This window comes from Gorilla gorilla, chromosome 10 (genome assembly GCF_029281585.2).
Source record: "Gorilla gorilla gorilla isolate KB3781 chromosome 10, NHGRI_mGorGor1-v2.1_pri, whole genome shotgun sequence".
In the NCBI taxonomy this organism is placed as follows: Eukaryota; Metazoa; Chordata; class Mammalia; order Primates; family Hominidae; genus Gorilla; species Gorilla gorilla.
The window spans coordinates 80,005,019-80,022,432 of NC_073234.2; the positions used below are offsets into that span (position 1 = coordinate 80,005,019).

Sequence of the window (17,414 nt, forward strand, 5' to 3'; positions counted from 1 at the left end):
ATATGTATTTCCTTTGTAAAATATTAAAATTTTTTGTGTGCATATGTTTTTATATTCACACCAATGGTTGTGTGGTATTAAGTCTTGTTCTGATTCATAAGGTAGATGCATAGATAAATTCACCAGTCCTATTTAGAGTAATTTTTATATCATCACTGCATGAGAGTTGAAATTATCTAACTTTGTGATGTTGACTAATCCAATCGGTGTAAAATACTAATGATAGTTCATTGACGTGTCAATATGTGATGTCCTGATATACTGAGCTTAAGCATCTCTTCAAATAACTTTGTAGCTAAAAGTTATTCATGATGCTTATTCAATTTATTTTACCCATTTTACTCATTATATTTCCTGCATCCTGTGTTTTTCTTGATGAATTTGATGATTACTATGTAAATTACAGATATTAATGTAATACTGTTTATATGATACAATTATCTTCACTTAGTCTGTCTTCTTTCTTTTAACTTTTACAGTGCCATTTATGAAATGAAATCCTAAATTTTGTTGTACTAAAATCTAACAAGTTTCTTACCTTAGTGTTTGTGTATTTGGAAGAGAAGTCACATTTTTAAAATTGCTTCCACATTTCTAACTTATAAAAATATTCCCTTAAATTTTATTCCCCCCTAGCTTTCCAGCTTTACCTTTTGCATAGTTTTTTAAGCCATCTCAAATCTATTTTTATATGTGGTTTAAGGGACATAGATATCCAGTGTTATTTTTCTCCGAATAATACAGTTGTTTTCCAAAATCATAGCGCATATAATACATCCTTTTTCCTTTGATTTGTGGTGCCACCATCTCAAGTTTTTATATAACGTGAGTCTATTTTTCATCCTTATTCTGCTCCACAGATTTATTTGCCTGTTCTCATACCACCGTCACCTTGATTTAATTACTTTGGCCTTGCAAATGTTAATATCTCATATGGTAACTTTTCCTCACCCACCTGCCATCTTCACTTTTCCTTTATTCTTTCATTCTCAAACTGATTTTGCTGTCTGTGGATCTTTATATCTTCATAAGAATTTTGACTGAGTTTGTGTAGATTCCATAGATTACTTGGAGAAAATCTGACATCAAATATTTTTGAACATGTAATATCCTCTCATTTGCTTAAATATTCCTTTGTATCCTTAAAGTTCTTAAAAATTTTTGATAACGGTGATGTGCCATTAGATTTCTTCTTAAGTACTATATATAAATATATAAATTATATATGCACATATATATACATATACGTCTCTATATGCACACACATATGTACATACAGCCACACAGATACATACACACACACATACATACACACACACACACACACTGAGAAAAACAAACAGTTTCTCTATTCAAACAGAACACTTCTGATAGCCAGATGTGTGTATTATTTTCCTACACTGTTCAATTCTGCAGCACCAACAGGGTGTTCTACTGTTCCATGCAATTCTGGTGCTATCTGCATAGACTTTGCATCAGATGGCAAAAGTTAAACGGTTCAGTCCTACAAGACTGCCCCCACTTTAGATGTCAATCACAAAATCACAAGTCCAGACACCCTGGGCTGCCTTTTTTTTTTTTTACCCTGAGCTTCTGACTGACAAACTATGCATTAAGGTTGATGCCTCCATTTTCTAGAATGGTTCACAGAACTCAGGGAAGAAACACTTTTCTTACATTTACTGGTTTATTATGAAGGTTATTATAAAAGACACAAATGGAAACCAGGGTGGAGTTGGGGTGTGCCACTTTCTGGCATGTGGATATGTTTACCAACTCAGAAGCTCATCAAATCTCCTAGTTCAAGAGCTTTTAGGGAGCTTGATCTTCAGCACACACATCCCACTCCATTCTCCCGGAGGTCTGAGTGTGGGGCTGAGAATTCCGATCTTCTAATAATTTGGTCTTTCTGGTGACCAGTCCCAACCTCAGTCTGGGAGCCCACCCTGTCGTCTCATTACTATAGACTCAGGTGTGATCAAAACAATCTCCTTAAGAATGACAAAATACATTCCTATCACTCAGGACGTTCCAAGGGAATTCCAAGAACTCCAAGGACACGTGTCAGGAGCTAGGGACAAAGACCAAATATATTTCTAGTGATGCCACACACACACACACACACACACACACACACACACACACACACACACACAGAATGGTACCATTATCATCACAAATGTACAATATACATATATATCCATCCACATGTAAATATTTGTGATTGCAAATATATAGAGATATGAATATGTATATGTGATTTTAAACTGATTTATATTTGTATTGATTTTAAATATATTTAAATTTATATTTGTATTGCTTGTAAATAATTGTGATTATCAATGTGATTGTACATGGTATTTTGTATGTATATGTATATATGTGTATCATTTCCCCATATACAAATATAAATTTTATATCTAGATTATAATTACATAGCATATAATTAAAATTATACATAAATCAGAAGTAAAAATTAGATTTAAAAAATTATATAATCATATATAAATATAGTTTTTTAATTTTAAATTTTTATGGGTATATAGTAGGTGTATATATTTATGGGTTATGTGAGATATTCTGATACAGGCATGCAGTGTGTAATAACCATATTAAGGTAGATGGGGTATCCATTCCCTAAAGCATTTATCCTTTGTGTTACAAGCAATTCATTTATACTCTTTTAGTTATTTTAAAATGTACGAGTAAATTATTTTCCACTATAGTCACTCTGATACACTATCAAATAGTAGGTTTAATTCATTCTTTCTATTTTTTCGTATCTATTAACTATCTCTACTTCCCCGCCACACCCAGGCTACCCTTCCCAGCCTCTGGTAACAACCCTTCTGCTCTCTATCTCCATGAGTTCAATTGTTTTCATTTTTTCTTTTTTTTCTCAGATAGAGTCTCACTCTGTTGTCCAGGCTGGAGTGCAGTGGCACAATCTTGGCTCACTGCAACCTCCGCCTCCCTGGCTCAAGCGATCCTCCTGCTTCAGCCTCCTGAGTAGCGGGGACTACAGGCATGCACCACCACACCCGCTCATTTTTGTATTTTTAGTAGAAACAGTGTTTTATTATGTTGGACCGGCTGGTCTTGAAGTCCTGATCTCAGATGATCCATCTGCTTTGGCCTCCCAAAGTGCTGGGATTACAGGCATGAGCTATCGTGCCCAGCCTGTTCTCACTTTTAGCTCCCACAAGTAAGTGAGGACATGCAAAGTTTGTCTTTTGGTGCCTGCCCTACTTTACTTAACGTTATGACCTCCAGTTCCATTCATGTTGTTGCAAATGAAAGGGTCTCATGCTTTTTTTATGGCTGAATATTACTCCATCATGTATATGTACCACATTTTCTTTATCCATTCATCTATTGCTGGACACTTAGGTTGCTTCCAAATCTTGACTATTGTGAATAGTGCTGCAATAAACATGGGAGTGCAGATATCTCTTCAATACACTGACTTCCTTTCTTTTGGGTATATATTAATACCTAGAAGTGGGATTGCTGGATCATATGGTAGCTCTATTTTGAGTTTTTTGAGGAACCTCCAAACTGTTCTGCATAGTAGTTGTACTAATTTACATTCCCACCAACAGTGTAGGAGGGTTCCCTTTACTCCACATCCTCACCAGTATTTGTTATTGCCTGTTTTTGTATAAAAGTCATTTTAGCTGGGGTGAGATGATATCTCATTGCAGTTTTGATTTGCATTCCTCTCTTGATCATTGATGCTGAGCACCTTTTCATAAAATTGCCATTTGTATTTATTCTTCTGAGAAATGTCTCAAATTTTGCTCATTTGTTAATTGGATTATTAGATTTTTTTCTATAGAGTTGTTTGAGCTCCTTACATATTCTGGTTATTAATCCCTTGTCAGATGGGTAGCTTGCAAATAATTTCTCTCATTCTGTGAGTTGTCTCTTCATCTTGTTGTTTCCTTTGCTGTGCAGAAGCTTCTTAACTTGATGTGATCCCATTTATCCATTTTTTTCATTAGTTATCTGTGCCTGTGGTGTATTACTCAAGAAATCTTTGTTCAGTCCAATGTCCTGGAGAGTTTCCTGAATGTTTTCTTGCAGTAGTTTGATAGTTTGAGGTCTTAGATTTAAGTCTTTCATCGATTTTGATTGATTTTTGAATATGGCAAGAAATATGGGTCTAGTTTCACTCTTCTGCTTATGGATATTCCATTTTCCCTGCACCATTTATTGAAGAGACTGTCTTTTCCCCAATGTACATTCTTGGCATCTTTGTCAAAAATGAGTTCACCGTAGATGAATAGATTTTTTTTCAGAGTTCTCTATTCTGCTCCATTGGTCTATGTGTCTGTTTTTATGCCAGTACCATGCTGTTTTGGTTACTATAGGTCTGTGATATAAATTGAAGTCAAGTAATGTGATTCCTCCAGTTTTGTTCTTTTTGCTTTGGATAGCTTTGGCTATCCTGGATCTTGTGTGGTTCCATATTAGGATTACCTTTTCTATTTCTGTGGGGAATGTCATTGGTTTATTGATAGAAATAGCATCAAATCTGTAGATTGCAGATTCCTTTGTTTGGTTTTAGCAATATTGTTTCTTTCAATTTATGAGCATATAATATATTTTCATTTATTTGTATCCTCTTCAATTTCTTGCACCAATGTTTTACAGTTTTTATTGTAGAGATCTTTCACTTCTTTAAGGTAATTCTTAGTGATTTTATTGCATTTGTAGCTATTGTAAATAGAATTACTTTTTTTTAGACTGTTTGCTGTTGGCATATACAAACACTACTGATTTTTTATGTTGATTTTGTATCCTGCAACTTTACTGAATTTGTTTATCATTTTGAATGGCTTTTTGGTGGAGTCTTTAGGCTTTTCAAAATAGAAGACCATATCATCTACGAACAATGATAATTTGACTTCTTAATTTCAAGTTTGGATGCTCTTTGTTTATATTTCTTGTCTGATTACTCTAGCTCAGACTTCTAGCAGTATCTTGAATAACAATGGTGAAAGTGGGCATCCTTGTCATGTCCCAGATTACAGAAGAAGGGCTTTCAGTTTTTCCCCACTCAGTATGATACTTACTATAGATCTCTCATATATGGCCTTTATTATGTTGAGCCATGTTCCTTTTATACGCAGTTTTTTGAGAGTTTTTTTTTTTTTACCATAAAGCGATGCTGAATGTTATCAAATGTTTTTTCCACATTAGTTGAAATGATCATATGGTTTTATTCATTTGTTCTTTTGGTATGATGTATCATATAGATTGATTTGCATATGTTGAACTATTCTTGCATCTCTGGGATAAATCTCATTTGGTCATGATGAATGATCTTCTTAATGTGTTGTTGAATTTGGTTTGATAGTATTTTGTTGAGGATTTTTGCATCAGTATTCATCAGTGATATTAGCCTTTAGTTTTCCTTTTTTTTTTTTTTCTTATGTGTCTTTTTCTGGTTTTGGTATCAGGATAATACTGGCCTCATAGAATGAGTTTGGAAGGCTTCTCTCCTCTTCTGTTTTTCAGAATAGTTTGAGTATATTGGTATTATTTCCTTTTTAAATGTTTGGTAGAATTAGGCAGTGAAGCCATTGGGTCATTTCTTTGCTGGAGACTTTTTATTACAGCTTCAATCTCATTACTTTTTATTGATCTGTTCAGGTTTTGGATTTCTTCATAGTTTAATCTTGATGGGTTGTATGTGTCTAGGATTTCATCCATTTCTTCTAGGTTTTCCAAGTTATTGGCATATAGTTGTTCATAATAGCCTTGAGTTTAACATAGTTTAACAATTATATCTTAAAATCCTTTGGATGTCTGTGGTATCAGTTGTAATGTCTTCTTTTTCATATATAATTTTATTTATTTGAGTCTTCTCTCTTTTTTCCTAGTTATTTTGGCTAAAGGGTCATCAGTTTTGTTTTTCTTTTCAAATAACTATTTCTTTTGTTTTGTTGATCTTTTGTATTGTTTTCTTCATTTCAATTTCATTTATTTCTACTCCGATCTTTGTTATTTCTTTTCTTCTACTAATTTTGTGTTTGGTTTGCTCTTGCTTTTCTAATTCTTTAATATGCATTATTGGTTTTTTTCTTTTCTTTTTTTTTTTTTTTTTGAGACGGAGTCTCACTCTGTCGCTCAAGTTGGAGTGCAGTGGCGCGATCTTGGCTCACTGCAACCTCTGCCTCCTGGGTTTAAGCAATTCTTCTGCCTCAGCCTCCTGAGAAGTTGGGACTACAGTCTCACACCACCACACCCAGCTAATTTTTGTATTTTTAGTAGAGATGGGATTTCACCATGTTGGCCAAGATGGTCTTGATCTCCTGACCTTGTGATCCACCCACCTCAGCCTCCCAAAGTGCTGGGATTACAGGTGTGAGCCACCACGCCTGGCCCATTGGGTTGTTTATTTGAAGTTTTTCTTCTTTTTTGATGTAGGCATTTATAGTTATAAACTTCCTTCTTAGTACTGCTTTCACTGTATCCCATGAGTTTTGGTATGTTGTGTTTCTGTTATTATTTGTTTTAAGAAATTTTTAAATTTTCTTCTTAAGTTTTCAAATTTCCTCTTGTTATTGATTTGTAGTTTTATTTCCTTATGGTCAGAGAAGATACCTGATATTATTTCAATTTTTTTGGATGTTTTAAGACTTGTTTTGTGAGCTAACATATGGTCTATCCTTGAGAATGATCCATGTGCTGGATTCATATTTGTATTCTGTAGCCATTGGATAAAATGTTCTGTAAGTATTTATTAGGTTCATTTGGTTTATAATTTGGATGAAATCCAATGTTTCTTTGTTGATTTTTTTTTTTTTTTTGGTCTGGAAGATCTGTCCAATGCTGAAAGTGAGGTGTTGAATTCTTCAGCTATTATTGTATTAGGCTCTATCTCTCTCTTTAGCTATAATAATATTTGCTTTATATATCTGGGTGCTTCAATGTTGGGTGAATACATATTTATAACTTTTATGTCCTCTTGCTTAATTAATCCTTTTATCCTTATATAATGATCTTCTTTGTCTCTTCTTACAGTTTTTTTCTTAAAATCTATTTTGTCTGATATCAGTAATGCTACTCCTGCTCTTTTTTGGTTTCTATTGGCATGGAATATCTTTTTCATCCCTTTATTTTCTGTGTCTGTCTTTATGAGTGACATGTGTTTCTAGTAGACAACAGATTATCGGGTATTTTTTAAAATCCATTCAGCTACTTTATGTCATTTTATTGGAGAGCTTAGTCTATTTACATTAAATAATCTTATTCATAAGAAAGGTCTTACTGCTGCCATTTTGTTATTTGTTTTCTGGTTTTCTCTTCTTCCTTTCAGTGAAGGTGATTATCTCTAGCGGTATGCTTTAATTTCTTGCTTTTTTATTTTTTGTGTATCCATTGTATGTTTTTTGATTTGAGGTTACCATGAGGCTTGCAAATACTATCTTATAGCCCATTTTTTAGGTGATAATATGTTAAAACTGCTTGCATAAAGAAACTAATAAGCAAAAAGAAAACTAAAAAAAAACTCTACATTTTAACTTTGTCCTCCTAATTTTTAACATTTTGTTATTTCTATTTCTATTTTATTTTACTGTCTATGTCTTGAAAAGTTAATATTTTTGATTGGTTCATCTTTTAGTCTTCCTAGTTAAGAGTAGTTTATACATCACAGTTACAGTGTTATAATATTCTGCATTTTTCTGCTTACTTACTATTTCCAGTGATCTTTGTACCTTCAGATGAATTCTCATTGCTCATCAACATCCTTTCCTCTCTGATTGAAGTACTCCCTTTAGCATTTCTTATAGCATGGGCTGGTATTGATGAAATCCCTCAGTGTTTGCTTGTCTGGGAAAATCTTTATTTCTTCTTTATGTTTGGAGGATATTTTCACCAGATATAAAGGTAAAAGTTTTTTTCCTTCAGCACTTTAAATATGTCATGCCACTCTCTCTTGGCCTGTAAGGTTTCCACCGAAAAGTCTGCTGCCAGTTGTATTGGAGCTCCATTGTATGCTAGTCACTTCGTTTCTCTTGCTGCTTTTAGAATTGTTTATTTATACATGACCTTGGGGGTTTATTGAATTCCTTGAGGTAATCTTTGGGTTAAATCTGCTTGGTATTCTATAACCTTCTTGCACTTGGAATCAATACCTTTCTCTAGGTTTGGGAAGTTCTCTGCTATTATCCCTTTGAATAATCTTTCTACTCTTATCTCTTTCTCTACCTTTTCTTTAAGGCAAATAGCTCTTAGATTTGTCCTTTAGAGACTATTTTGTAGATCGTGTAGGTGCACTTCACTTTTTTTTATTCTTTTTTTCTTTTGTATCCCTTACAGTGTATTTTCAAATAGCCTATCTTCAAGCTCACTAAATCTTTCTTCTGCTTGATAAATTCTGCTATTAAGAGATTCTGAGGCATTCTTTAGTATGTCATTGCATTTTTTTAACTGTAGAATTTCTGCTTGATTCTTTTTATTTATGTCAATCTCTTTGTAAAATTCATCTAATAGTGTTCTGCATTTTTTCTCAGTATTATCTTGAATTTCTTTGAGTTTCCTCAAAATAGCCATTTTGAATTCTCAATCTGAAAAGTCACATATCTCTCTTTCTCCAGGATTGGTCCCTGCTGCCTTGTTTAGTTCCTTTGGTGAGGTCATGTTTTCCTGTATGTTCTTTATGCTTGTCAATGTTTGTTGATGTCTGGGCATTGAAGAGTTAGGCATTTATTGTAGTCTTCACAGTCTGGGTTTGTTTGTGCCATCCTTCTTGAGCAGGCTTTCCAGGTATTCAAAAGGACTTGGGCCTGCAAGCCCAATAATGCTGTGGTTCATGTAGACTCACAGAGTTACCACTTTGGAGGTCTTGGATAAGATCCAAAAGAATTCTCTGGATTACCAGGCAGAGATTCTTGTTCTTTTGCCTTAATTTCTCCCAAACAAATGGAGTCTCTCTGTGCTAAGTTGCCCAGAACTGGGGGTAGGGTGATGCACCCCTGTGGCCACCGCCACTGGGACTGTGCTGGGTTAGATTGGAATCCAGCACAGCACTAGTCTCACCCAAGGCCCACTGTTACCTCTACCTGGCTACCACCTATGTTTGTTCAAGACCCAACTCTACAATCATCCAGTGGTAATCCAGCCATGTTTTTGTCTTTCCCTTCAGAGCTGTGAGTTTTCCCAGTCCCCAGGAAGGTCCAGAGATGCCATCCAGGAGCCTGGGATGGGTAAAAAATCATACAAATCTACCTTATGTTCTATTCTAGTGTGGCTGAGGTGGAACTCAGACTATGAGAAACACCTTTTTACTCTTCTCTCCCTTTTCCAAAGTCAGAGGAGCCCCACCCCATGGCCACCACCACCACCACAGGCCCACAGGGAATACTGCCAGGCCACCACTGATGTTTACTTAAGGCACAAGAGTTCTTTAGCCAACCTGTGTGAATGCTGCTAGGCCAGGACTCACCCTTCAGGGCAGTTAGCTCTCCTCTGGCCCAGGAGGGCAGGTTCAGAAATGCCATCCAACACCCAAGGCCCAGAATCTGGAACTGCAAAAACATGCTTGGTGCTCTACCCCTGGGTTCCCTACCCACACTGGGCCACCAAATATTACCAGACCCTGGCCTCGTAGGAATCTGGCCTCACAGCAGGAGGGAGCAGCGAGCATTACCCCCTGAGTTCTGCCTCCTGTCAGATCAGCTGTAGCATTAGATTCTCATAGGAGCGTGAACCCTATTGTGAACTGCACATGTGAGGGATCTAGGCTGCTCACTCCTTATGGGAATCTAACTAATGCCTGATGATCTGAGGTGGAACAATTTCATCCAAAATCATCCCCAACTCCTGCCTGGTCAGTGGAAAAATTGCGTTCCATGAAACCAGTCCCTGGTGCAAAATGTTTGGGAACCGCTGCTCTACCCCACTGTGGCTGAGCTGTTACCTAAGATGCAAGACAGAATTCCCTTTGCTTCCTGTGCCTGTGCTTTTCTCAAACAGAAAGAGTCTCTCCCCACAGCTGCCACAGCTCTGAATGTGCTGAGTCTCATCTCAATACAGCACACCTGAGTCTCACCTGCGGCCCATAACATACTACCTGAGTACAGCTGTTGGTTATTGAGGCCGCAAGGGCTCTTTAGCCAGCATGTGATGTATCCTGCCAGTACTGAGTCCTTCTCTTCAAGACAGCAGGTTCCCTTCTGATCCAGGGTATGTCTAGAAATGCCAGCCAGGAGCTAGGGCCTGGAATGGGCATCTCATGACCCTTACCGGTGCCCTATCCTACTGTGGCTGAGCTGGTATCACAGATGCAAGACAAAGTCCTCTTTACTCATTCCTCCCCTCTCCTCAAGTGGAAGGAAGGAATCTCTTTTGGAGCCACAAGCTGTGCTGCCTGGGGTTGGGTGAAGGGTGGCACAAGCGCTTCCTTAGCTTCCCTGGCTGGTGTCTCAGTAGGGAAGTGACTCCCAAGTCCATTGGCTCTGAGCCCAGCTCAGCACTAGAACTTGCCTAGGAGTTGTAGTCCTTGCAACCTAGACTGCCTTTCAAGTTTATTTAGGGAGAGCACGTTTGCCCATGGTGGCGAGGCTTGCTGGAACTCAAGTTCTAACTGTGGGGCTGGGTGATTACTTTCCAGTGATAGCTAGTCTAAATGCTCCCTCCATGGGTAAGAATCAGCTGAGTTTAGCTTGGTTTTGCTTTCCACTGTGACAGGGCAGCACAGGATTTAATAAAGTCTCAGAATCACTGCATTCTCCCTCTCCCAAGTGCTCAGATTCCTTCTCCATGCCATGTGGCCACTGCTGGGGGATGGGAGGGCTGGCGTTGGCAATTCAAGACCATTTTCCCTGCTGTCTTCAGTGCCTCTTTCTGTGATATGAAGTTAAAACCAGGTATTGTGAGTGCTCACCTGATTTTTCGTTCTTACAAAGGTGTTTTTTTTTTTTGTATGTAGATAGTTGTTAAATTTGGTGTTCCTTCAGGAGGGATGATTGGTGGAGCCTTCTATTTAGCTCCTTGCTCTACCCCTCCCTTATAAATATAAATTATTGCACTGTTTTGGACAGATAGGTCTGTGGGTGTGTGTGTGTGTGTGTGTCCATATTTATCTCTATCTCTATCATCTCTACGCATAAGTAAAGATAGGTATATATGTATATGTGTGGTACTGTTTTCTCTTATATTTTCTAGTTGGTTATTGCTGGTTTAGAGGAATGCTGCTGTTTTTAAAAATTTACTTTTTATACAGCATCCTTTCTTATTTGTTCCCATAATTTGTTGATTTTGTTAGGTTTCCTATGTAGGTTTTTCAATGTGCAAATATGACAAGTGTTGTCTTTTCACTTCCAAACCTTACACATCTGAGACTTCTAAAATTCTCTTATAGCGTAAATTAAAGCCTCCACGATTTATTTAACTGTAGTTGTGATAGTGAGTATTCTTGTTCTTTTCTAATCTTAGTAAGAACTATATAAAATTTATTTATTGTTATTCTTACTGCAGATTTTTAGTGTATCTAATTTCTGTGTTATTAAAAACAATTTTTTTTTTTTTGAGATGGAGTGTAGCTCTATCACCCAGGCTGGAGTGCAGTGGCGCAATTTCAGCTCATTGCAACCTCTGCCTCCCAGGTTCAAGTGATTCTCCTGCCTCAGCCTCCCGGGTAGCTGGGATTACAGGCACCCACCACCACACCCAGCTAATTTTTTGTATTTTTAGTAGAGACAGGGTTTCACCATGTTGACCAGGCTGGTCTCGAACTCCTGACCTCAGGTGATCCGTCTGCCTTGGCCTCCCAATGTGCTGGGATTACAGGGGTGAGCCACTGCGCCTGACCAATAAAATAGGTATTAATAAGAAAAAGTGATGAGTAAAGTGCCAGTGACCAGAAATGGGTTCCTGTGTAGGCTGCCAGCTGGATAATAAAGCCCTAATTAACCAATAAGTGAGCATGAAAGTAAAATTTTGAATGTTCATTATGTGTGACTAGCTTACAACTGGCCTTTTCAAGACAATATGATAGTTTTAAATCTTTATTTTTCTTTTATTTACAAACTTATTTACTTTTCAGGTGTATGAAATCTGAAGAGAAGTCCCTTGGTGTGGGATTACATACATTTTGCACAAGAGTATTTGGTAAAAATAGTTATTTTTTCCCACATCCTATCAGAACAATATTATTATTATTTTTTTAATTATACTTTAAGTTTAGGGTACATGTGCACAACGTGCAGGTTTGTTACATATGTATACATGTGCCATGTTGGTGTGCTGCACCCATTAACTCATCATTTAACATTAGGTAAATCTCCTAATGCTATCCCTCCCCCCTTCCCCCACCCCACAACAGGCCCTGGTGTGTGATGTTCCCCCTCCTGTGTCCATGTGCAGAACAATATTAAATACTAGATAAACAAGGTAATTATTTCAGAAAAACAGTCTAGCAAATGTCCCTTCTGTATGTAAAAAGCACGTTATAAATATGAGAATGCAGCACACAAAGAGATAGAGAATCTCTTTTACTTGAAAAGGCCCTGTCTGACCTTAATTACACTATTCTTTGTTTGAAGATTTGAAAATAAAATGAAAGAAAATGCTCTGCCCAAATAAAATGTACATATAACTGGCCCAAAACATTTAAGAAAATATATAAAGTTCAGAATCTTTAATTCAATGTTTTACTCTACTAATAATTATGTTGCATTTGACCATAACATTACTTATCTTTAATAATTTAGAAACTTTACAGTAAAAGTAATTCATCATTTCTAAAAATAAAATTTAGACCATTAGATTTATTTTTTGATAAACTTTGCAGTACAAATAAAGAAAATTGAAATATTTCCGAATAAATCAAGTAACTTAATTCTTGTTGATAGATTTTTCTTTCCCTGTCAATTGTAGCTGGCATTCCTGCACCTATATATTTTGGCGCTTTAATGGATTACACATGTTTACACTGGGGAACTTTGAAATGTGGTGAGTCAGGGGCATGCAGGATATATGATTCCACCACCTTCAGGTAAAGATAATAATTTGTTTAAAATTGTTTTATAAGCATAGACTGTGCATAACGCAGCACCATTCATACGTAACTTTTTCTTTGTCAAGTGAAAAGAATACTTTTGTGTTTATTTCCAGCAGAGATACTGATGTTATATCTCCATTCCTTATTTGCATACCAGAATCGTATTTTCCCATTATTTCTCAAGTGCTTCGTAAATATAAGCATACATGGCTTCCCTAACCTTGGCTTTCAAAGTGTTGTTTGTTAAATTCTTAGCAGTCAACACAATATTGAAGGTAATGGTTGTACACTGATACCTATCCAATTTATATTGCTCTCTAAAGGCTCTTGTTTTATCCTGCATGATTTCATCATCTCACGAGTCTGAAGCCTCACTTCCTCTCACCACCAGTCTCTGGTCTCCAAAATCATATCTTTTCTCCCTCTTTAAATTTTGCTGAAACAGTCTTCTTCATGTCTCTTAATGCCTTCTCTTTGGTAAATACAAATCTAATTTTGAATAAAACTCTTTGTTATTTCTATTTTCATGTTCTTTTTCATTTGGAAATTTGAGTTTTGTTTAAATTTGAATTAACTTCTCTTGATGGGGCAATAATAAAGCTACTTCATTCAATATAAAACAATTTACCATTGTTTAAAGCATTCTAAGATATTGATGTTGATCAGCAAAAGGACACATATCAAGAAGTATGGGGAGAGCAGACAGCAGGAGATTCATCTCCGCATCTATTCCCCTTTCCCCCAGAGCTCCCCAGGAGTGATGCTGAGGGAAGCTCAGCTACATGCTATGTATGCGGTGGATTTCTACCACAGTTGAGGAACCCCAAGGGTCACTATTGAGGGTTGGCCTCATCCTGCTACTTGGATTCTTGTTGATAGTCTCCTGAATTAAATGGTGCTTAAGACACATTAAACAGACTTGGCTCCATTCTCTGTTAGTCAGACCAATTAGACTGGTCAATGAAATGGTGTATCCATGAGAAAAATCTACCAGAAGCCAAGATATTCTAGAAATAAGGGTAAATATTGTTGGTAGACAATTCTCCATGGATCCCTACATTTCTGCTTTTCTTGTTAGCAGGGACACTGAGAGCATTTTTTCTGGACTATATTTTCAGGGATGTTGGAACAGTAAATGACCTTGGAAGATATAAATAGTGTCTCTCTCAAGGACAGAGGGCAGGTAGCTTGTTGTCCATGATGATTAGAAAATGTCTGTCTCCCTTTGGGGCAAAGTTTGGGCAGATTTTTTTGAAGCCCATTTAAAAGATTGGGATTTCCTAAACTCAGGACTTTCTAACTGCGGCCCAAATTCACTGTGTGTACAACGTTTACCTGGGTTCTCCCTCTGTCTCACCACTTTGGGACTTGGAGGGTAAGGAAAATCAACTTGAACATGAAGCTTGTGCTGACTGCTGTGTTGTGAGTAAAAAAAGTCCTTTGTCCCTGACCTATGAGTCTTGTATCTTCTGTTAGCATCCTTGAAACTGTGGCAGGCTAGCCTGTTAGCTTACAAATGAAGTAAAATCTTAGACTCTTTTACAATTCTTGAGAACAAACTTCTGATTACCTTTAAATTTTCCTAAAAATGTGAAAATGATTAATTAGATTTATTCCAACCAATAGAAGGGGAGAAAATGCAGTAGTGGTAATTCATAAGAAAAAAACCCACACAAATAAGTTAAAAAATAAGCCTAAGTGGTTTTGCAAATTGGTTAAACTTGCTGGTTAAAAGATAGTAATTTTTATATTGGACTTTTCAAAATTTGAACTAGATGTTGTTTGTAAGAGATAGATCAAAAATATAAAATGATTGAAGATAAGGTTTTAAAAAGATCTACCAGACACATACTAAATCAACTTCTGTAGTTATATTAATGATTTCAACAAAATATAAGTTAAAGGGGAAAAATTAATAGGGTTAAACAGAGCTATTACTTAATAATAAAAGGAAAACACTACAAAAATATAGAAAAATTATGAACCTATGTAAATCTATCAACATAACCTCAAATATACAAAACAAAAATACAAAACAAAAATTTATAAAATTATAAGAATAAATCTACAGAATGGAAAATTTCAATATACTTGTCCCACAAATGAATATTAAATACAGACAAAAATGAGTGATAATATAGAATATTTCAACTTCAAATTGTACAAGAGTAATTGAATATACAGATAAATGTATATTCTGTATAAACATATATAATCTGTATGAATCTATAATACATCTATATCTATTTCTACATGAATACATGGATAATTGTTAACCAAAATACCAGCACCTATGCCACTAAAAAGTTAAAAAAAGTATCGATACCACATAAATCCTGTTTTCTGTTCACAATGCAATGGAGATGAAAGTCTATATAATAAAAAATTCCCAAACCCCAAATGTTTGAAAAGTGGAAAGAAATGCAGTCTTAAATTACTCATGGTTAAAAGAATAAATTACAGTAAACATAATTAAATAATTAGAACTGTATGTCAATGAAAGCACTGAATAAGAAAACTTGTGGGATGAAGCTAAGCCAACCAGTAATCAAAGGGATTTTTAGAGCTTTAAATGTATAAATATATATACACATATGTATATATTTGCATAGTACAAATATATGTATATAAATATGTATATTAATACATATAAGTACATATATACATATTTATTTACATATGTATATAATGTATATTTACATATGTATAGATATATTACATATGTAAATATACATATGCAATATATATCCACATGTATATACACATAGGTATATATGTTTATATACACATATGTATATAAAGATGTATATATTTATACATTTAAAACATAATATGTATATAAATATATACATATATACATTTACACATAAAAGGCTGAAAATTAATGAACTCAGAATTTAGAAAAAGAACAATAGAATATGTACAAATGATGTAGAACGACCTGATAAATGACTCAAAAATTTACATATTGATATATTTCCTATCTCAAATAAGAATAATTGAAACAATATATTTTTAAAATTCAAAAGGGACTTTTCTTGATTAGAAGACAATATAAATATCATCCTAAACATCTGGTTTTTCAGAAATTAAACAGAAACATAAAGGAGTAAACAAAGCTGAATTCACAGGCTCTATGTCTCAAAATGGGCAGTGGTTTCTGATATCAGCTTCCAAGGAAGAATAAGGTACTTCTAAGTCAAGAGACTAAATTCAGATTCAATGCTTTAATCCAATTAATGAGGTAAAACACCTTTTACAGGATTTAGTGTTCCTCAAAATGTGATATTCACTCAGAACTTCACAATGTGACCTTATTTGCAAATAGAGCATTTACAAGTAGAGTTAGTTAAGTTAAATGTGGTTATACTGGATTACCGTAGGCTTAAATCCAGTCACTGGTGTCCATTTTTTTCTGAATCCTAGTAATGTTTCATAGTAAAAGAAAATTTTAGAAGTAGAAAGATAAAAATAGATGAAGAAATTAATAAATAGACTATATACCATAGAGGGAATAAGAAAGTAAAGAGCTATGTGTTTGTAAAGGTGCAAAGATATTACTAATAACAATATTGTGGAAAGGCAAATAAAGAGAGGAGGCACAAATAAAACATCATTAAGGATGAAAAAGCTAATATAAGTACAGATATTATAACACATAGGGATTTTAGATATAACAATTTAGAAACATATTAAATAGATATTTTTCTAGACAATTATATATTACCAGATTTTATTATAAACCTATAGAAACATGAATATTTTTATGGTTACTTAAAAATGTAAAACTTTCAAAAGTGCTCATCTCCCAAAGGTGCCAAGTTCAGATATTTTTCAGGAAAGTCTGAAAAAACCTACAATGAACCAATGATTCATTCGTAAATTATGCAAGTTATTCTCAGAAACAGAAAAAGGGAAAATTTTGTAATTCATTTCACAAAGCTAGTACAATCTTAATAATCACACTGGACAAGTTCAGTACAAGAAAAAAATTTGTAGGCTAAACTTATACATGCAAAAATTCTACATAAAAATTGATAAATTGAATCTAGTAATGTATAAAAATTACAAATATGGTTTATTTTAAGCATGCAAGGATAGGTCAACATCAGAAAATCTATTGGTGTAATAGATGCTATTAACACAATAAAGGTAGAAAACTTTGCATATTCTTCCGACTACAAGCAGAAAAGTTATTTGGTAATATTATGCACATTCATGATTAAAACTTTGAGCAAGCTCATAATAGAAAATAACTTCCTTAATCTGATCAAGGTCATCTAAAGAAACTCACAAGAGTATATATTATAATTCATGATGATTCTTTGGAAGCATTCTCACTAAATACTAGAATAAAACTGCTATCACTACCAGTATTCATTTTGAGGTGAAGATCCTA

At 35.0% G+C, this 17,414-nt stretch overlaps 1 protein-coding gene across 9 annotated transcripts in view; it reads left to right on the plus strand.

Moving 5' to 3' along the window:
- SLCO1A2 (solute carrier organic anion transporter family member 1A2) overlaps window positions 1-17,414 on the plus strand; it is a 135,468-nt gene that overhangs the window by 112,605 nt on the left and 5,449 nt on the right. For 6 of the 9 annotated variants that reach the window (XM_055358458.2, XM_055358459.2, XM_055358457.2 and 3 more), the window contains 2 exons: window positions 12,059-12,123; window positions 12,892-13,009. The exons of the other annotated variants lie outside the window; for them this stretch is intronic. In XM_055358458.2, coding sequence (XP_055214433.1) covers window positions 12,059-12,123; window positions 12,892-13,009 — 183 coding nt within the window. The remainder of the gene's footprint in view (window positions 1-12,058; window positions 12,124-12,891; window positions 13,010-17,414) is intronic. 9 annotated transcript variants of the gene reach the window in all.